Genomic DNA, 22,695 nt, shown 5'->3' with positions numbered 1-22,695 from the left:
ATACCATGCCATCACACGACGTAACATCACTCCACGGTCAAAGACAATTACATCATCCCACTCACAAGACCATTACATCATCCCACTGTCCCGTGTTCAAACTGTGGGCATGTAACAGTATGCTCTTCCCACATGTGCGTGGGTTTCCTTCAGGTGCTCTGGTTTCCGCCCGTGACCCAAGGCATGCTGATTAGTTGGTTAATTGGTCACTGTAAATCATCGTGTGATTAGGCCAGGGTTAAGTTGGTGGTGAGGTGCTGAGTGGCGTGTCTCAGTGGGCCAGAAGGGACAGTCTTGTGCTGTATCTCTAAATAAATAAAAATCAATTATGAACCAATAGTGGTTCACAAAGTGTAACACTCTATCATACTACACTGCCCTCCAACAATAAAAATCCACAGTGAGACCACAGAAACTAAGACCACAAGACACAGGAGCAGAATTGGGCCAACTGGCCTATCAAACCTGCTCCAACATTTAATGATGGTTGATTTATTATCCCTCTTAACCCCATTAACATATCTTCTCCCCTTAAAGTTTGACACCCTTATTAATCAAGAACCTATCAACCTGTGCTTTAAATATACCCGATGATCTGGCTGCCACAAATGGCTGTGGCAGCAAATTCCACAGATTCACCAACCTCCAGCTAAAGAAATTCCTCCTCATCTCTGTTCCAAAGGGGCATCCTTGTACTCTGAGGCTGTGCCCTCTGGTCCAAGTCCCTCCCACTATTAGAAACACCTTCTCCATGTCTACTCTATCTAGGCCTTCATTGAAAGGTTTCAATGAAACCCCTCCTCATTCTTCAAAACTCCAGTGAATACAGGCCTGGAGCTCCTCACATGTTAACACTTCAATTCCCGGGATCATTTTTGGGAACCTTCTGTGGATCATCTCCAATACCAACATATCCCTTCTTAGATAAAGGGCCAATAACTGCTCACAAAGTGGCCTTATAACGCCTCATGTTTTCCATATCTTGGGAATCACCCAGGCAAGCAGTAACAATGAAATTCACTTTTCCATTCAGTGAGCCACAGCTGTCTAAAGAGGTACATTAGAAGGTCACACTTGCTAAATGGAATCATGGTCAACCGAGCAGCTGTTGATCACTGCCCTTTTTTTGTGCTTCTGAGATTTGGCCTGCCTATAGTAGGCACTTCAAAGCATTGGGAAAACACAAGCAAAACTATTTCCATGCTGTCCTCAAATCCAGTGTCTGTTCCTTGGCCAATACCCCCAGCACAGAGGCCAAAGTAACACTCAACAGATCATGTCATCCACAAGTTCCAAGCTCCAGGGTGTCAACATCTCTGAAGATCTATTCTGGGCCTCACTTACCGATGCAATTACAAAGAAGGCACTCCTTTCATTCGGAGTTTAAGGAGACTTGGTTTGTCACCAAGGACTTGCAAATTTCTTCAGATGTACCGTGGAGAGCATTCCAACTGGTTGCATCACCGTCTGGTGTGGAGGGGCCACTGCTCAGGGTTGGAAAAAGGTGCAGAGGGAATATAACTTACAGTATTTTTTACGCAAAGCGACAAATTTCATGTCATACTGAAGGTGAGTGATGATAAACCTGATCCTGGTTCTGACGTGATTCCCTCTCCGAGCTCTGTCACAGCAGCAGATCACCAGGAGGGAGGGTAGGCTTAATGAATGTCCTTCGGGTTTGTTTTGGAAGAACACAAGTTCCTCGCCAACGTGAGGGAATCGCTGCCCATCGCCACCCAGGGTGGAGCAGGAACATTCCAGGAAGCGCTGAGCTGCTAGTCTTTTCACTGGGAGCGTTCAGAAGCCCAGCAGAAGGAACCCAGTGCTGTGCATCTGCCCACCACCTAAAGCTCAGAGTCTGCAGGTCTCACGTCAACCTCATCAGCCCCTTCAGATCCCCCAGAACAGAGAAAAACTGAATCATTCTCCATCCTAAGGGACCACCTGAGAAGTAGAAGACAGTTTACCTGAAATACCAGTGCAAGTGACATGAATTCCTTGTGCTCATATGAAGAGCTTTCATCCTATTGCTCTCATTTCTCTAATATGTCAGAACCAAGTTTATTACCACTGTCTTATATAATGTGAAATTTGTCATTCTGTAGCAATAATACACAAGACCATAAGCCCATAAGACATAGGAGCAGAATTAGGCCACCTGGCCCATCAAGTCTGCTCCGCCATTCAATCATGGGTGATCCTTTTTTTTTTTCTCTCTCCTCCTCAAACCCAGTCCCCAGCCTTGGCCCATAACCTTCCGTGCCATGTCCAATCAAGAACCTATCAATCTCTGCCTTAAATACACCCAGTAACCTGGCCTTCACAGCTGCATGTGGAAACAAATCCCACAAATTCACCACCCTTTGGCTAAAGAAATCTCTCCGTATCTCTGTTTTGAAAGGGTGCCCCTCTATCCTGAGGCTGTGCCCCCTTGACCTAGACTCTCTCACCATGGGAAACATCCTTTCCACATCCACTCTGTCTAGGCCTTTCAATGTTCGAGAGATTTCAATGAGATCCCCCCGCCCTCCCATCCTTCTGAATTCCAGTGAGTACAGACCCAGAGCCATCAAACATTCCTTGCATGATAAACCTTTTCTTTCCTGGAATCATTCTTGTGAACCACCTCTGGACCCTCTCCAATGCCGGCACATCTTTTCTAAAATGGGGGCCCCAAAACTCACAATACTCAAGGTGAGGCCTCACCAGTGCCTTATAAAGCCTCAGCATCACATCCTTGCTCTTACAGTGCAAAGATAATATTAATGTCCGCTTGTGTGTTGCTTAATACAATGAGGGAATGTTCATGGGTTCATGGACCATTCGGAAATCTGATGCCGGTTAGGAAGATATTCCTGAATCATTGAGTGTGAGCCTTCAGCCTCTTCCCTGATGGTTGTAACAAGTACACAATTTTTTACAATTGAAAGACCAATATTTTGTGCTGCAGTGAATCTTCATCTTTTAAAAATTGGAGCAATGTTACTTCTGCTGTAAACAATTCCAAGATTAGCTTTAATTAGTGCACCTACATCAAACATGCAGTGAAATGCGTCATTTGTGACAAATCAAATCAAATCAAATCAGTGAGGATTGTGCTGGGCAGCCTGCAAGAGTCAGTACACTCCGGCGCCAGCACAGCGTCCCCACGACTCGTCAATCATAGAGATTTCAGGGGGAAAAAATAGATCTTTTAGATTTGCTTCGACAATAATTCTGATGCTGATGCCACGGTTATGGCTCTCTCTCAGGCCCACATGGAAGCTGTGCATGCAGATTGGAAGGAATACCTCAACCTGCTGATTTGTGAGGAGAATCATCTCAAAAACATGGACGACTACCACAAGGTAAGAGGGAGCCGTGGAATCAGTCTGGCCGTCATAGTGGGCTTGTGCGGACCCGGATCTCAGTTTGTCTTTTTCTTGGTTTGATGCGTGAGGGAATTGAAATGCTTCCTGTCATACGTTTATTGCTTATTACATGTGACTGGGGCTTTGCACACTGCATGCTCCTGTTATACTATCAGCTGACATCCACAATGGTAATGAGAACCTAGAGATTTAATTGCACAGCCTAAACATGAAGCACACGATACAGCAGAGTTTTATTTGACTTGGAGTATGCAACTTTTCTTTGGGGTCCTGAGTGTTTGAGACTCTAACATGTGGAAGTGTTCAGCCAAGTGTAGTAACATCAATGTCTTTGTGCACATGAAGCCAGAGGGGAATGCACACACAGCAGGAACCCTCACATAGAAGGTATGATGTGGCTGCCTTTGGGGAAACACAGAGGAACCTACCAGAGCAGGAGCCAGCCCATTGTGTCTGGACATGGGAGAAGGGATTTGTGTAGATGTTACATAGTTTGCACTCTCCACTGAGACTGGAAACTTTCTATAAACTTTATTTACAGTTACTGGCAACTTATTTAAAAATAACATATCTTTGATTTAATTCATTCCTTGTGTATCAAGAATACCTCACTAGAAATTGATTAAATCAGAGTATTTGGCAGGGGATTAGAGAAACGAATAAAGAATACTAATGTGCTTAGGGTCTGAGCTTCATTTGTTGAAACCAATGGTTGCCACGGTAGCGTGGCAGTTAGCACACTATTACAGCTTGAGGCATTGGAGTTCCAGGGCCCTCTGTAAGACGTTTGTACATCCTTCCTTTGAGTGTGTGTGGATTTTCTCTGGTTGTACTAGTTTCCTCCCACAGTCTAAAGATGTACCAGTTAGTTGGTTATTGTAAATTGTCCTGTGATTAGGCTAGGACTTAAAAGGTGGCATTGCTGAGTGGTGGGGCTCACCGCACCAGAAGAGCCTGTTGTGCACTCTACCTCTAAAACAATAGAACAAGCACTCTCCTGCAATGAAATTTAATTTCAAGCTACTGGTCAGGAAAATATAGATTATGTAAGTGATCTCCTCAATCAAAAACATGCCTTTTGGACAAGAGACATTTCTTCGTAGTTGTCCTGTGATATATAAGCACCATTGTTCCAAATTGTCTCACGTACAGTTGCTTTCTTCAGAAATTGAAATCTTTCCCACCTAGCCATCAAGCTTCCTGTTTGGATAACCTTAAGTACCGCAAGAAACTGCCTTTAAAGCTCTCAGCTTTTGATTGTTGCTGGCTAGCTGGTTACTCTTAAGTTTGCTGGTGAACTTGAGACAAGACACACTTGGAGGAAAAGCAGAATTCACCCCTGTCCACAGGCAGTAATCATGCATGGTAGTCTTACTTTGCAGTGAGCCTTACTTTTAGCAAATATGTCTTTGATTTAATTCCATGAAAAATGACAATGTTTCCTCAGCCTAAAAATCGAACAGATAGGATTTTGCTGTGTGTAGTTATGGAATTAAGGATGAATATTGAAGAAATGATCTAATTAAATGACTGCTTAGGCTTGAGGGCCCTAGTTTTAATTTTCACCTCATAGAAGGCTGGGTCTAACCTTGCTAAGTCACTTACTTGCATCAGAGTGTGGAAAGCCTTGGTCAGTAAACAAGGATGCAGCCATAAGCCTTTTATTAAACCTATAAATAAATCACCGTTATTGCTTGTTATAGGGGCTCTCCACAAATCTGGGGAATGTCACTCAGGTTGTTAAAACGACAGCTGATTTCTGAATCTCCCTGTTGAAGTGCAACCAGCTGGAACAATAATTTTTGTTGATTTAAAAAAAAAACAATTTGATTGTAAGGGATTTTTCTTTACCTCAGATATGTCAAAAGTTGAGTTTATTGTTATGAGCGCAAGTACATGTATGCATAAATGCATCTTAAAAATACTTGCAGCAGTGTCACAGGTACATAGCCTTAGATACACAACATTTACAAGAAAAACATAAGTAACCTATAAAATATACACAAGTTTTACAAGAAAACACAATTAGAACAAAAAGCAAAGTCCATTGGAATCTGCTAAGATAAAGGACAGCTTGAGCGTCAATGTTAACACAGATGAACAACACCTCAAAAAAAAATTAAGAAGTAAATTTATTGTTGAACTACATGTATCAATATACTACCTTGAGATTTATTTTTTTCCAGGAAAAAATGCAATAGAATTTACAAAAAAAACCTACATAACCACCTGAAGTCTGATAAACAGCCAATGTGCAAAAAAAAGACAGTGTGCAAATAAAATAATAATACTGAGAATAATGAGTTGTAAAAAGCTTTTGTATGTGGTTCATGAGTCAAATGGTTCTGAACTGTTCCTGAACTTGCTGTTGTGGGACCTAAGGTACCTCCTGCCCAATGGTAGTAGCGAGAAGCTGGCATGGACAGGGTGGTGGGAGGGAGTCTGGTGTTCTTTGACGGATGCTGCTTTGTTGTGGCATTGATTCTTGTAAATGCATTCAATGATGGGGAGGGCTGTGCCTGAAACCCCTTTTTACTGCGTGTCTGTGGGAGTGCGGCTCGTTGGCCCCTTGCTAACTGCCACTGGACTCCCCGCCCTTTCTCCATCTAAGGTTTGTATGACTTTGGTCCCGTCAAACCCATGAGGTTAGGATGTCTTTCCCACCCAAACCCCGGTTTACGTGAATGCCGTGTGATTTACTGGCCCCGGGCAATCACCCTTCGGCAAGAAATAACAGATCGTACGCCGCATACAATTATAAAGAAAGTATACTTGTGTGTTAACTTAACCAATGATTTATTAAAGAAAGAAAATAAAACAAAAAAACACGTAAGTTGGACCACATCTTGAACCTGTCTGTAACTCTCACACTAGACCCTCTGAAAGCACACACCACCATTTGAATGTCACTTGAAATCCATCTCGAGCAAACAGGCTGTCCCACGGGCGTATTGGTCCTTCCTCCTTGGAGTCATTCATCTGCACAAAGCTCATTGTGGACCAGGGACGGCACCCTCAGCCATCTTCCCTCCCGCCTTCTCCCAGCTCCCGCCAGAAAGACCTTGATCCACACCAGTGTTCTCCAGGACCTTCTCCCAATTCCACCATCCTGACTGGCTGACACCGCATTCCTAAGCCGAACAATAAAGCCCCTTATCTTAGCTCAAACCCAAACAGGCTGGAAGCAGAACAGGCTGCTCTTATAGAACTGCTGAAATGAAACACCTACGACATAACAGTAAAAATCATAACCAGGGCATTAAACACCAACCCCATGATCCCATCAACGCCCACCCAAATTCTACCACTCACCTATGCTCCAAAGGCAATTTACGGTGGCCAGTTACCTAGACATCTTTGGAAGGCACTGTAGTATAGCGGTTGGAGTGACTCTGTTATAGTGCCAGCACCTGGGTTCAATTCTGCCTCTGTAAGGAGTTTGTGTGTTCTCCCCACAACCGCTTAGGCTTCCTTTGAGTGTTCTGCTTCCTCCCATGTTCCAAAGACGTATGGGTTAGTAGGTTAATTGTTTGCCTGGTGTAATTGCGGGCTCACTGGGCCCTAAGGACCCGTTACCATGTAGTATCTCCAAATAACAAATCTCTAGGATGTGGGAGGGAACTGGAGCACCTGGGGAAACCCACATCACCACGGGGAAAATGTACGTTTGAACAGATGGCAACAGAGGTCAGGATTGAACCCACATCACTAGACCAGTGAGGCAGCAGTTCCACTAGATGCATCACTGTGCCACCCATTTTCAGCTGACTGATGGACCAGTGAGCTTGAATCTGATGATATGAAAAGACATATAGGAGAAGTATTGGGCTATTAGCCCCATCCATCTGCTCTACTTTTCCATCATGGCTGATTCATTAACCCTTTCAACCAGATTCTCTTGCATTCTCCCTGTAACTTTTAGAAGCCCTTACTAATCAAGAACCTAATCAACCTCCACTTTAAATATACCCAATGACTTGACCTCCACTGTCATCTGTGGCAATCGATTTTGTACGGATTCACTACCCTCCAGCTGAAAAGAAAATCCTCCTCACCTCTGTTCTTAAGAGACATTTTTTTCCTCTGAGGCTGTGCCCTCTGAACCTCAACTGCCCCACGATAAGAAATATAGTCTCTACATCCACCCTGACTAGGCCTTTCAATATTTGATAAGTTTCAATGAGATTTCCCCCACCCCCATTCTTCTAAACTCCAGTGAATACAAGCCCAAAGCATCAAATGCTCCTCATATGTTAATCTTTTCACTCCTAGGACCATTCTCATGAACTTCCTTGGACCCTCTCCAATGCCAGCACACCCTTTCTTAGATAAGAGGCCCCAAACTACTGACAATGCTTCAAAAACTGATAAAGCTTTAGCAATACATCCACTAAACACAGCATTATACTTTGGAAGTTGGTGGTACTCCAGCAAATTGAACACACGCATGTTAGTCACCGGCAAATTGTGCAGCGTGGGGAAGGTTGTGTATCACTGCACCTTGACCCCAGTACTTGAGGAAACAATGAGCTGTCAAAGCCTGTCATGAAATGCATTGTGCCAGTCATTCACTGTACATAGGTCACGCCTTTACCACACCCCACAGAAAAAGGAAGTTCTAATTTTAGGAAAACACCTTCCTTGAGTTTAAAATGCAGTGTAGCTTTTTCCCCAACAAGCTTGAGGCATCTAAGATCTGCTGATAGGTTAATTTGCTTCTGGTAGATGAATCCGCTTCTGGTAGATGAATCAATATGAACTGACGGCCACGTGAAAGAGAATAAGGATCAAGGGTATGGGGGAACTGAGAGTAGTGGGATTGCTCTGCTGAGAGCCAGCGAGTGAGCTGAACGGACTTGTGCCTCGTAACTAAATCAATCATCAAAATCAGTTGAACATACAAATGCTATTTATTCCATTAATAACAAACTTGTTATTCTGAGAAATGTTCAGGAAACATAAAAACACAGATGTCAGGAATTTATGTCTTATAAAGTATATGTTGGATTCTGCCAAAGTCTATTTTAATTTGATAAAGACACTGGTGTACAAATCATATTGGTATATAACTTCCTTGCATCTGTTTGGCTTTGTAAACTTTTGCATGAAAAAAACACACTAAGCAGACTAATAGTTGTTTTTCACAGATCTATAAACTCGGGTTCTTCCACCTGCCCGATTAGTCTAAGTACCAGTGTTGGCTGAACTGAGAGGAAGAGTTCCAAAGTAAGTGAGATCAGAACAGGGAAGTAGACTGCCAGCAAGTCCAGAAAGGAGTGGTGAAAGGGGGGAGCAAATAAAATTCATCTGAAGCACGCCTATAATACACAGTTGTTGTTTTCTCCCATTTCTCACAAATTAAAGTGACATTTTAAACAAAGCAATCCAGGTAACACACAAGTGCCATTACAAAGAAACAGTACTTCCTTAGTTTGTGAAGATTTGGCATATCATCTGAAATTTTGACAACCTGGCATGGAAAAACCAGTGCCCTTAAGTGAGAAAGCCAACAAAAAGTTGTGGATACAGCCCGGTCCACCGTGGGTAAAGCCTTCCCCACCACTGAGCACATCTCCATGGAGCATTGTTGCAGGAAAGCAGCATCTATCATCAGAGACATCCATCATCCAGGTCATGCTCTCTTCTCGCCGCTGCCATCAGAAAAAAGGACAGGAACCTCAGGACCCATATCACGAGGTTCAGGACCAGTTATTACCCCACAATCATCAGGCTCTTGAACCAGAGGGGATAACGTCACTCGCCTCATCACTGAAGTGTTCCACAGTCTATGGACTCACTTTCACAGACTCTTTATCACAGTTTCTTGATATTTATTGATTATTATTATTGCAGTTTTTTCCTCATTTTGTATTTGAACAGTTTGTTGTCTTCTGCACATTGGTTGTTGTCCATCCTGTTGGGAGCAGTCTTCAGTCACCTTCACACATTGCACCCACCAAAGTCCTTGAAGGATCAGCTTCTCCTCTCCTCTGATCCAGTGGTACATTCTGTCATTTCTTCAAACCCTCCCATCCAATTCCTCCTTTGCTATCCAATCACAAACAAGAAAAATCCTGCAGGTGCTGGAAATCCAAGCAACACACACAAAATGCTGGAGGAACGCGGCAGGCCAGGCAGAATCCTTTCCATAGATGCTGCCTGGCCTGCTGCGACCCTCCAGCATTTTGTGTGTGTTCCTTCTTTGCTATTCCAGTCTGATATTCTTCTCCCTTCCAGACTGCTTCAAGCTTCTACTTCTCTGCGAATTGCAGCCTTCATATTCTTGCTGTCATCCTTTCATTGAAAGAATCCAAAATGTTGATAGTTAAAATAATTTCTAGAATCTCCTTAAAATGCAGCTCAACTTCCTCCTTTCAGAACTTTCTCCTTAAGGCCTGAAGCGCATTATCTTTTTGTGTCTGAAATAAGTGCAAGATTATTAAGCACATAGCCAGAGACTGAAGTAACTGCTTGCCTTTGAGAGTCAGAGGTTTGTGAACACTCATTGCCTTCCCTTGCCTCTTTCTGTATTTTCTATGCATAGATGTAGCATCCAATCCAGAGGTAGGTTGGTTACTGTATATCACAGCTCTGATATGTTCAGTTAATATGTGATGAAGATGATTTTAGGATGACCCACGAACAATAAGCTCTTTTCTTTGCCTGCAGATTAAGAACCTGCCTTTTCTTGTTCTTTTACCTGGAATATATTCAGAATTGATTTTAATCTCTCTAAATGTTAAGACAACAAAGCAGCCCACTGTCTGTACAAATGTGCAATCACTTTTAATGTTATCTTTTAAATACTTTAGTTTTACAAAGACTCGAAGGATATGCAGGAACTTCTGAAAAAAATTGACAATGACCTGGACTTGAAGTACAATCCAGATTTCAAAGATGAATTCCAGCTTCAAACTTTGCTCCAAGACCTCCAAGTAAGTAGAAGTGTTGGTGATGCAGAAGCAGATTTTGAATCCCTCCTCTTTGCCTTTCTCTCATGGTCCCTCCCCCTGTCCTATCAGATGCCTTCTCCTTCCACCCTTTACGTTTTCCACCTATCAGCTCCCAGCTTCTCACTTCCCTCCCCCCACCCACCTCCCCACTTACCTTGTCCCTCACCTAGTTTCACCTTCTAGCTTGTGGCATCTTCCCCCTTTCTTCCCAGTCCTGATGAAGGGCCTCAGCCTGAAACATAGACTTTTTAATTCCTTTCCACAGATGCTGCCTGACCTGCTGAGTTTCTCCCAGCATTTTGTGTGTGCTGCTTTTTAATCATTCACATTTTGAGAGATGCAAACTCAGCTAATATCAAAAGAGATATGTTAAACACTATTATTTTCTCTTTGAGAAATACCAGGAACACAGCTGAACCTAATCTGTTGTGTGCTGCGTTTCTGACAGGGACAGTACTCAGTCAGCCCTGTCTCCCAAGGGAATGTAGGGTGACTTCTGGAAACTGATTCAGAGCAATGGCCGAAAGTGTAGACATGGTCCTCGTTTCACTAAAAGGAGTACAGCCTGGTTTTCTGTTTCCTTTTACATATGAACATAAGATGTCAAGGCCATTCAGCCCTTTCTACTCTGCCTTTCAATGGCTGTTTTTTTTTTACATGGCGCCGCTCTCATCAACCTGCACTGGGACCAGAGGCAGCCTTATCCTTACTATCCATGTACCTATCCAAACTTTTCTTAAAATCGAGCATGCATGGACCACTTGTTCATTCCACACACTCACGGCTCTGAGTGAAGAAGTTTCCCCTCATGTTCCCTTTAAACTTCTCACCTTTCACTCTTAACCCATGACCTCTGGTTGTAGTCCCACCCAACCCTCAGTGGAAAAAGCCTGCTTGCAGTTACCTTATTCATAGCCTTCATAAGATCCTGCATCCTGATAGTTATTAAGACTTTTGAGCCTTGATAATTCAAGCATGAAGGAAGCTTTTAAATAAGTTTACTTTAATGTTTCCAATTCTAAGTCCTTTAATTTTTAATTCATTTTTCAATGTATAGAATTGCAGTTTTTTTTTAATAATGTATTACGAATAAACTCTTCTCAGACTTCCAGCTGGGTACAGATGTCAATTATAGCCAACATTTCAATGACAAATACTGCCATCTTCTTCAGGGATGAATTAATTAATTGAATGTGTATTTAAAATCTCTTAAGAATTAATTCTGGGCTCTGATGTGAGTCAGAGCTCCAAAGTTTGCTTTGCCCTCTACCAAAGACATTTTGTAATCCCTCATTTGGGGCCTTCAGGCCCAGCAGCTCCCCTCCAGGCTGCCAACAGCTTGTTGGATGAGCCTTTCACATCTAATCCAGGTGAACACGAGGGCTCCAGCAAGATCCAGTGTTTTATTTGTGCAGTCTTGTTTAATCAATGTTCTAGTTGAAATCTGCAGGAGGGGGCAACATAGTGGCCTCACAAGTAGAGCTTCAGCCAGAGACCCAGATTCAATCCTGACTTCATCTGTGGGGAATTTCGACCTTCTTCCTCATGAGCTACCTCTGAACACTCTAGTTTCCTCCCCCATCCCATAGGTCGTGGGTCGGTAGGGTAATTGCTACTGTAAATTGTCTCTAGAGTGAAAGTGACCGGTAGAATCTGGGAGCGTTGACAAGGATGTAGGATTAGTATAAATGGACTCAGTAGGCCGGAAAGCCTTTTTTCTGTTCTCTGTGATGTCACACTACACTTAATGTTGCTTTGTGCTTTGCCTGCTTCAGGATCAAGACCGAGCATTGGACAAGTACAATGATGCAGTGAAAACCCTGAAGAATCGCAGCTACCAGGTGCTGCCTCTCAAGTACCGCCGTGCCAGCCCTTCCAAGCCTGTCCCAGTGGAGGCTCTCTGTGACTTTGTTGCAGAAGAGGTAGGATACCTCGACTCGATTTATGTCCTCTCTGACTTAACTTAGTAGAAAATCTCACAATGCCAATTGATTGCTGAATGAGCTTTCCTTTATAGTTTAAAAATTTAATTACATTCCAGCACAAATGATGTGTTTCCACCCTATTGAGAACATTAATTTTTCAGCTAGGTTTCGTTCTTTTTTTTTGGAGAACTAAATCAGTTGATTTATTTAAGGTGCAAAATCCAGATTAAGCTACACCATGTTATAATTCGAACAACAGACAATTTAGTATACCTTGAGCTACACATCTACTAATTATGGCTTGTACTGCATTTTTTTTAAATGTGAGGGAAATCAATTTGATTTCCGTAGCCAACATGATGTAATGCATCTTCTTCCCAATGGTGTGCTTTCATTTTAATGTGAAAATAGCGTCAAAATGACAGTTAGCTAATTGCTTCTCATGAAATTACAAAGGTGCAGTTAATTTGCTTCTCATGAAATTACAAAGGTGCAGTTAATTTGTCCATTTTATCCACATCAGCCGAACAAGCTACCCACTCACTCCCAGTTCACAACCTAATCTCATTTTCCAGCTCTTGGTAGGTTGTTTGTAGTTACAGTAAGTCAGGTGAATGACAGGTCTCAGTAAGTGTGTTATGAGTTTCTGCTTGCTATAAACTTCCACCTAGTGATTTCTAGACACCCTGCACCTTCAGGGTTAAAAAAGAGAACACAATTCTGTAACACTTTTTCCCCCTAATCCTCCTCCAAAACCACAAACAGGTGGAAAACTACCGGTTTAGTGCAGATGAAGGGGGTGGCACGGTAGCATAGTGGTTAGCACAACGCTTTGCGATACTGGCGACCTGGGTTCAATTCCCACTGCTGCCTGTAAGGAGTTTGTACATTCTCCCCATGACTGTATGGGTTCCTCCAGGTGCTCCAGTTTCCTCCCATGGTCCAAAAATGTACCATCTGGTATAGGTCATTGTAAATTGTTCTGTAATAGGTCTGGGACTAAATCGGGTGATTGCTGGTTGGTGGGCCTATTCTGCACTGTATCTCAAAAAGCAGATATGTAGATAGATTAGTGCAGACAGGTAGAAGGGGCAGTAGGGACATTAGGGGCCGAAGGGCCTGTGTCTGGGCTGCGTGACTCTAATTCCTTTGAATCGACACCTCTAGTATTTAACCCCCACCCCCCACCCCCATTGAAAAGGGAAATTATTCTCATCCACTCAGCTAAACATTTTATAAATTTAAATGCATTGGTCATTTAGATTCAGCTTGAAGCTAGTCTGGAATTAAAGTAGAAAAGTGATTACATCAGATTATACTTTTCCTTGATAGAAGTCCATTCTGTCTGAAAAATGGCAAATTCACTCTCTGCCACACTAAAGAACTGATCTGAAGTGATAATGAGATCAAGATTCAAGAAGCCCTCATAAATAAGGACGGTTTCAGCCCAGAATTGATTTTTGCCATTTCTCTGTTTCACAACAAATGATTGAAAGTCGCTGATTCTATTGCAGTATTCTCAAGTTTCCCTCTTGAAAATGACCTCTAACTGTTCTCAATAACTCGGTTATGTAAGCCTCTCCAGGGAAATGTGTTCAGACAAAACTATTTCCACCTGCTCCCCTGGGTGTACTCCACTGTCCAAAGCTATAATCACAAAGTACTATCTAACTGGGAGTATCAAAAATCTCTACCAGGCAGAAATTTGAAAACCAGATTGTTTGTTTGTTAGGCTATGATGCTGACTGTGGAATAATACTTTGCTATCACTGTCAGGTGTGCCTAGCTCTAATATTACAAGAGCAAACGTCTTGGGATTGTTACTGAAATCAATCTTTCAGTGCTGTCAAATCTGCCCCACTTAAATTATGAGATGGATTTGATGGGAAGAAACAGTTGGAAAGTTTGCCAGAAGATGCAAATGAAACAAGAAGTTAGGTATTGATTCTCCAAGACCATACAGTAAAGCGTGGTGAGCTTGGCCCGGTTACCCGACCCTGCAAGATACAAATGCCACCTGCTCAGGTCACCAGGAGGGATAAAATACAACTTTAGTCTTGAGGGGAGGGATTCAGGAACCTTGAAATAACTGGGTTATTCAGTCCCTCCCGCCTGATCTGTACTTGTCTTGGCTCTGTATTCTTTATATCTTCTCAATCAAAATCAACTTTTATGGGTTTTTTTGTGAGACAATGATCTTCAGAAACATTGTTTTGTTTGATCAGTCGAATGAAAAGTAATGTCTATGTAATAGGCAGAGATAGGAGATGAAAGAGACCCTAGTGCTGTGTTATGTAAACTGCTGGAGACACTTGGTAGGTGTAACAGCAGCTGTAGAGGAAGAATGGTGGTCAAATATTTTGGTTTGAGACCCTGCATTAGCACCCAAAATGTTGATCACCCCTCTGCCTGCTGAGTTCTTCCAATAATTTTCTTTGCTCCAGGCCACAGCTTCTATAGTCCCATGTATCTCCATTGCTACTTTAAACTGATGTGAGCAAATCTTTCTTGCATTTTCCTCTGGCAGACAGACATTCAGCGTGGAGAGAAGTATACACTGCTCAAGAACATCAATGGGACACACTGGGAGGTGTCTAATCCGGCTGGTCAGAAGCAGAAGGCCCCTGCTGTTTGCTTCATAATCCCCCCAACTGATCCTGAGGCAATAGCAGTCGGAGATGAGTAAGTCTGTAAACCATCCTATTTGAGTATAATTGTTAAGCTGATGAATCACTGACCCAGAGATTCAAACTGGAACCCAACCATGGCAACTGGTGAATTTAAATTCATGTAATTAAGTATGAAATAAAAATAAGAATTACTATAAGACCATTAGTTGTAAAGACCTATCTGCTGTTCTGAAATCTGTTACTCTGATCTGCTGTAAATATGACTCCAGCCCAACAACCGGGTAGACTCCTAGCTACCTCTTGATTTCAAGAGCAACTGGAGATGCTTTCATCTTATATGCTCCATGAATATATTTTTAAAAATCCAGAAGGTTTAGAAAGAGGTTCTTAATATCATTTCTGTGCAGTGTGCTTGAACTTCTGTGATCTCAGTATTACCCAGCAAAGGCGGTCAAATTGATCTGCAGAGAAGATGGTGAAAAGTCTTATGTTTATTGAATGGATTTGTGAACGTACCATTTGCTTCAAAACAAAATCAGCTATTTATTTAAAAAGGGATTGATCGGTACTTGAGGACCAATTTTTGGCCGTTTTCATATTAAAAATTATTTGGAAATGAGCCCAAAATGGTTAGTCCAAAATTTCCTGCTTCAGCACCCATTGGCTGATATACAGTGTGTGACCATTAACATCTCTGTGAGAGGTGCAATTGGCATGGATACTCTGAATTGCCAGATACTGTACTCTTCTTTAACAGAAAACATTTGTTACAGACTTCTGTTATAATCAGGCCAACCGTAAAACAAATGAGTTAATTATCTGTTTCGTTTCCATCTTTCTGTGAGGCTGCCCAGGAGGGCAGAACAGCACCGTGCCTCCGTGGCAATGATTAGCTGGTATTGACCAACATTTGATACTGAAGTCAGCCTCAAGGTAGCGACCAGAGCGAATTTAGTCATTAGCTTGGACATTTCAAATTTCAAAGTAAATTTATTATCGAAGTATGTAGGTGCTACCATATACAACCTGGAAATTCATTTTCTTACAGATATTTATACTTTATTGTCGCCAAACAATTGATACTAGAGCGTACAATCATCACAGCGATATTTGATTCTGCTCTTCGTTCTCCCTGGAGTACAAATCGATAATAAATATTAAAAATTTAAATTATAAATCATAAATAGAAAAGGGAAAGTAAGGTAGTGCAAAAAAAACCGAGAGGCAGGTCCGGATATTTGGAGGGTACGGCCCAGATCCAGGTCAGGATCCGTTCAGCAGTCTTATCACAGTTGGAAAGAAGCTGTTCCCAAATCTGGCCATACGAGTCTTCAAGCTCCTGAGACTTCTCCCGGAGGGAAGAGGGACAAAAAGTGTGTTGGCTGGGTGGGTCATGTTCTTGATTATCCTGGCAGCACTGCTCTGACAGCATGCGGTGTAAAGTGAGTCCAAGGATGAAAGATTGGTTTGTGTGATGTGCTGGGCTGTGTTCACGATCTTCTGCAGCTTCTTCCAGTCTTGGACAGGACAACTTCCATACCAGGTTGTGAGGAAAAAAATAGAATTTTGTGAAAAAAAATTGTAATCTAAGTCAGACGAACAGCTAGTGTGCAAAAGAAGATAGATTGTGCAAGTAAAATTAATAGGTCATAAAATCAGTTTTGAGTTGAAGTGAGTGAAATTATCCACGCTGGTTCAGGAGCATGGTGGTTGTAGGGTAATAACTGTCCCTGAACCTGGCTGTGCGGGACCTAAGGCTCCTGTGGCTCCTGCCTGAAAGTAGTAGTGTGTAGAGGGCATGGTCTTCGATAAGTGATGCTGCTTTCTTTTGGCAATGCCCCATGTAACTGCTACGGTGTACACTTGGACTGCGTTCAATGCTCTATCTGACAGCCAACTGAAAATGAAGATTAAGATGTTCTTAAAATGGTTTCCCTTCTGTGTGAGTGCAGACCCACTAGAATCTGATTTATTATCGCTGTCTTATATGATGTTTTGCAGCAGCAGTATGTTGCAAAGACATAAAATTACTGTCAGCTACAAAAGAAATAAATAATGCAGGAAAAAGCGATAATGAGGAAGCGTTGTTGAGTTCTGGGACCATCCATGGCAGATGGGAAGAAGCTGTTTCCGAATCAATGAGTGTGGCTCTTTGGCCTCCTGTACCACCTAGTAATGAGAAGCGGGCACGTCCCAGATGGTGAGGGTGCTTCTGCCCTGAGGTGCCACCTCTTGGAGACGAGATCTCTCAATGAATTCCTCCTCGGTTCAGGATCACTTGGAGATGAGAAATCCCAGGACACTGATCAAAGTTTATGGATAGGAATGGGGAAATGGGCATTAATCTTTGGTTACCAGGTTTAAATTGGCTCTGTGTTATTCAACTCCATTCTTCAGTTTCCCGAGCACAAGCACCAGCAAATCTCAACCAGCAGTTTAGGGTGAGCGACCAGAGGCGAGCTTCTCTCCCGTGGTGTTTTCATTGGTTTAAACTTATAAATTTCCTTCCCCGGTGATTTTGTGAATCAGACACTTCTCATTGTTCGCTCTTCTCCAACCAGAATCACTAATCAGTACAACGCAGTCAAGCTGAAGAGCAGTACAGCCAAGAACATTGTCCAGAGACGTTTGAACGAGTTGAAACATGTCAACACACCAGGTCTGTTTTTATGGTAGTGATTTGTGGATAAGTAGAAGCAACTTACAAAGAGTTGTGGTTATTTAAGCAAACAAGAGAAAATCTGCAGATGCTGGAAATCCAAGCAAGGCACAAAATGCTGAAGGGTCCTGCCGAAGGGTCTCGGCCCAAAATGTCGACTGTACACTTTTCCATAGGTGATGCCTGGCCTGCTGGGTTCCTCCAGCATTTTGTGTGGGGTATTTAAACAATTTGTTTTTCTCTTAAATAATCCCTTTATACTAACATAGGCATGAAGTAGTTGTAAGTTAGCAATGCTGCATGTAATGTGCTTTCTCCTGCCTAAATGTGGAAAAATATCCTTTTTAAAACCAGTTGTTCACACACCGCAGTAGATTTTAAATCAGTTAGATATAAACATTGGCCTAATTCTCCTTTTCTATTGGAGCAAATGTTCTGGTTTTGCAAAGATTTATTGCAGAAGCCAAAGGCTTTCATCTCCGTTTAGTTGGGAATGGGATACCTAACCAGCTAAAAATACAGGATACTCTACTCTTTTTATCTTAATTGCAGTTGAATAAACACATTGCAGATGTACATAAGCATTCCTTGACATTGAGGTTTCAGCACTAGATTCTTTAAAATGCTGGAAATGTTAGTTACAGTAGCAACTATTAGCCTTTGTCTAAATGCACAGTGTTACAAGACATATACAAAAGTAATTGGCTTGTTATGAATCTGAACTGAGGTTGATAATCTTTTTCTTGCTCTTTCACAGCACCAAAGACCTCTGTGGCTCCTGTGTCAAGTAAGTAACTTTTCCTTATTACACCTGCTGGTTGAGTATAGTCCTGTTAATCATGTGTTTCTCTTTAGCTTTTATGTCACCACTAAGAGGGGGTCAGGAACTACACTGTAGCACAATAGAGGAATGTGAGTAGAGATGGAGAAGTGCAGAGATCTTTGATGGTTGTAGGGCAAGAATATGTTTTGGATACAAGACAGGTCAAAGCCAGGAAGGAACTTGAGAACAAGGGTACCAGTTTTAAAAGAAAGGTTTAAGTGGAATCGGAGTCTCTGCATAATGGTAGGCAGAATGATGGGTGTTCATGTTGATTTAGCTGGAATGCATGCAGCGGGTCATGCATAAAATCTACAGCACATTACAGGCCCTCCAGCCCACAATGTTGTGCTGACCATGCAACCTACTGTACTGCTCTCATGGAGAACCTACTCTCGTGGAAGGCGATAGATGGAAAGCTGGCCAGAACTAGTGGTAAATCTAATCAGAAAGTGATAAAAGTATAGATGACAGATATCCCACCCTGCAAAAACTCATTTCAGGGAGGTAGCACCATCAATTTGCGGGAGACTTCCGGGAGAGGTGGGATGTCTGCGATAGAGTAGCTCCTTAGCAGCTGGCCAGCTAGTTTAAATAACATTAGCTATGCTAATGAACGAATGACACCTGTTAAACTCACCTCAACATGTCTTTTACAGTCTTAACCCACCATGGGCAATAGAAAACAGTGCAGCCAGCAACACTGTCATTATTTTGACCCCTATTAGGCAGGGGTACACTTTAGTGTAGTCTAGGGTGACGTACGTTTTATATTTTCTTTTTTTGGAACACTGTAACTCCGACCTTTTTTGGAACTCTCTTGCTCTCTCCCGCTTGCTTTCTCGCTCTCTCGCGCGTGCGCTCTCTTGCTCTCTCGTGGTCACTTTCACTCGTGCTCGCTCCCTCACGCTTGCTTTCTTGCTCTTGCGCTCGCTCTCTCGCTCTTGCGCATTCTCTCACGCTCGCTCTCAAAAAAAATCAATTTCTGGGCCATTGTATATAATTTGCGGACATCAGGGAGCCACTATTAATTTGCGGGAGACTCCCGGAACTTCTGGGAGAGGTGGGATGTCTGAGATGAGGGGGTGATCAGGAGACAGGCTCAGACAACTGAAAAGGTAGCTAAGATTATGGACGTGGAAGTGACATTGGAAGTCAGAGTTGGGTTCAAATTGGAGAGTGTCAGTGTCAGAGTTTGGTGTTCTCACTGGGGACTGAAGAGAGTGGTTTTTATTACCCAAAGCATAATTGAAAGAGATTGTGCTTGAGTTATTTTAATACTTGTGACATTCTAATGCTTACCTGTTAAAAGGATTTCAGTCTGGGAAGATAGATCCTTATTTCCATGATGACAGCCATATTGTGTATGCAGTAATTTCTGGCTTGTGCCTTGAAATGGCTGACTTTGGATGAATTCCTTTGATGGATGAAAATGGAAATTATCTCACACAAAATGCTGGAGGAATTTAGCAATCCGGGCAGCATCTGTGGAGAGAAATTTTTAAAAAGTGGACATTTCAGGCTGAGACCTTTCATCAGGACTGGAAAGGACAGGGGCAGAAGCCAGAATAAGAAGGTGGGGGAAGGAGAAGGAGCGCAAGGAGGTGGCTGATGGGTGAAGCCATGTGAGGGGGTAGGTGCATGGGTGGAGGAGGGATGGGGGATAAAGTGAGAATCTGGGGGGTGATAGGTGGACAAGGTAAAGGGCTAATGAAGAAGGAATTTAATAGGAGAGGAGAGTGGAACATTGGAGAAAGGAAAGAAGGAAGGGAACCAGGGGAAGGTGATGTATAGGAGAAAGGAAGGGGTAAGAGGGGAGCCAGAATGGGGAATGAAAAAAGAGAGAAAGGGAAGGGAGGGGTAGAAATTACTGGATGTTAAAGAAGTTAATATTCATGCCGTCGGGTTGGAAGCTACCCAGGCAAAATGTGAGATATTTCTTCTCCAACTGGAGTGGCCTTGTCATGGCGGTAGAGGAGATTATGGACCAACATGTCTGAATGGGAAGTAGGATTAAAATGTGCGGCCACTGGGAAATCTTGCCTGATGCGAAGGTGCATCTACATATTTCTCGTGTTTCTGCAATTGTCCCAATTCAGTTAAGCTTGGCTTCCTGTCAGCCTTTAGGGTGTTTCTGCAGCTAGGGCCAGAGTATACTGCTGTACTGCTTTAGTGATTGAAGTAGGGCTTGTGGTTAGAAATGATTCATCAACTAGGAGAGCCAAATTTTAAAAATAACAAATTAATTCACTCATCAACATGATGAAAATACTTTGTTGCTACTAAAGTGCAAACTATATTGCTTTTTATTTTTGTCTTTTGTCATTTAAGTGGATTATTGTTAAATTCTATTAGGATTTAAGAAAAGTAGACTGGAAGTGATTCTTTATTCTGTACTGTCACCTTCTGGTGCTGAACTCCTTGAACACAAGGTAATCCATATAAAAACTTTATTTCAGTTGGGTCTTTGCCACCTTTACCTTTCACTCCTACTGAACATGCTGGCCTTGAACTCCCTTTTAAAAGGTTTCCACTTGCCAGCTGCCTTTTCATCCATAAATATATCTTCCCTATCTACTTTTGCCAGGTTCTGTTTTCTGCTCTTGAAATCAGCCTTCCCACATTTAAATTCTTTAACTTGAGGACCAACCTTGTCTCTTTCCATTAACTACCTTGAAACTTACAGAATTAAGGTGACTGTTCACGTGGTGTTCTCCCTCTGAGAACTCTACCACTTGTCCATTTTGATTTCCTACTACAAGGTTGAGTACTGCTCTGTCCCTAGTAGGGCCATCTTGTTTCGAAAGATTTTCTTGGGCGCACTTAACAAATTCCGCACCATTTAAACCCCATGCACTCAGTCAATCCCAGTCAACAATGGGAAAGTAAAAATGCCCCATTACTATAACTTTTTTTGCTATTACACCAGCAAGAAATTAACTGGCATCAAAATTAAATACTTTGGGATTAGCGTTGTCACTGATATGTACATTGAAACATGAAAGTATAGAATGAAAATGTCGTTAGCATCACAGATGTGCTGGAGACAGCCCGCAAGTGTCACCATGCTCCCAATGCCAACATAGAATGTCCAGAACTTACTATCCCTAACTAGTATGTCTTTGGAAAGCGAAGGAAAACAAATCACCCAGAGGAAGCCCATGGTGAGAATATACAAACTTTTTCAGAGACAATGGAAATTCAACCCTGATTCTACTCTAGCACTGTAAAGTCTTGCTCTAACTGCTATATTATTGTGTTGCCCCAGGATGGTAAAATGTGATTTTTGTCTATAAGATTTGAAATGGGCTGCATTGTATTAGGGAAGGAGAAAGGAACTGGGAGACGCCATGTAAGTTCCACACTGTAACCTTCCTTTCTCTGTGGTCAGACACCCAGGACCAGCAATGTCTGAAACTGCTTACTGACTTGGATAAAATACAGAACAATGTCATCAGTCAGGAGAAGGCTATCCAATCCTGCACCCGGCCTCCTCTTGAGCAGGGAAAGCCTATCCAGGACATCAAGGACCGAATTCAGGATCTGAAGGTATATCCAGCCTCTCTGTTTATAGAGCTTTAAGCTACCCTATGTGTTGCCGCGTGGCCAAGTGGTTAAGGCTTTCGTCTAGTGATTTGAAGGGCGCTAGTTCGAGCCTTGGCTGAGGCAACGTGTGTATCCTTGAGCAAGGCACTTAACCACAGATTGCTCTGCAACGACACCATTGCCAAGCTGTGTGGGTCGTAATGCCCTTCCCTTGGACAACATCGGTGGTGTGGAGAGGGGAGACTTGCAGCATGGGCAACTGCTGGTCTTCCATACAACCTTGCCCAGGCCTGCACCCTGGAAACCTTCCAAGGCACAAATCCATAGTCTCATGAGGCTAACAGATGCCTATTATTATTAAGCTACCTTAAGATGCCTCAAAGCACTTCACACCATTAAAGTGTGGTGTTGCAGGAAAGCCCAGCTGCCACTTTGTACAAAGGATCCGTAAGTAGATCCGAGATAACTGATTACCTGTTTTGCCGCTAGCTGAGAGTTAGTCGTCACCCTGGGCATCCAGAGCATGGTACGATCTTGTGCATCTGCCTGAAAGGGCAGACATGACTCTGGTTTCACATAACATTCAACGAACAGCACTTCCAGCAATGTAGCACTGAACTATCTGCCCAGACACGGCATTTCAGTCCTGGAGTACAGCTTGTACCTGCTATCTTCCAGTGTGTCAGCAAGTGAGCTGAGACAGATTCAGATAGCTCTGCATGTTCTGAGGAGACCTTCAAACCAATTTCTAAATTGTGGACAATTTTTGCTGTTCATGGACGGCCTGCAAC

The 22,695-nt window shown here is 42.7% G+C and overlaps 1 protein-coding gene across 1 annotated transcript in view; it reads left to right on the top strand.

The window, feature by feature from the left end:
• Positions 1 to 22,695, top strand: part of ppl (periplakin) — an 86,302-nt gene that overhangs the window by 43,335 nt on the left and 20,272 nt on the right. The window contains exons 9-15 of the mRNA XM_072268930.1: positions 3,252 to 3,347; positions 10,184 to 10,306; positions 12,100 to 12,246; positions 14,777 to 14,931; positions 17,441 to 17,538; positions 18,296 to 18,325; positions 21,750 to 21,907. Coding sequence (XP_072125031.1) covers positions 3,252 to 3,347; positions 10,184 to 10,306; positions 12,100 to 12,246; positions 14,777 to 14,931; positions 17,441 to 17,538; positions 18,296 to 18,325; positions 21,750 to 21,907 — 807 coding nt within the window. The remainder of the gene's footprint in view (positions 1 to 3,251; positions 3,348 to 10,183; positions 10,307 to 12,099; positions 12,247 to 14,776; positions 14,932 to 17,440; positions 17,539 to 18,295; positions 18,326 to 21,749; positions 21,908 to 22,695) is intronic.

Source organism: Mobula birostris, chromosome 9 (assembly GCF_030028105.1).
Source record: "Mobula birostris isolate sMobBir1 chromosome 9, sMobBir1.hap1, whole genome shotgun sequence".
Lineage (NCBI taxonomy): Eukaryota > Metazoa > Chordata > Chondrichthyes > Myliobatiformes > Myliobatidae > Mobula > Mobula birostris.
This window is presented reverse-complemented; position numbering and strand designations above follow the sequence as displayed.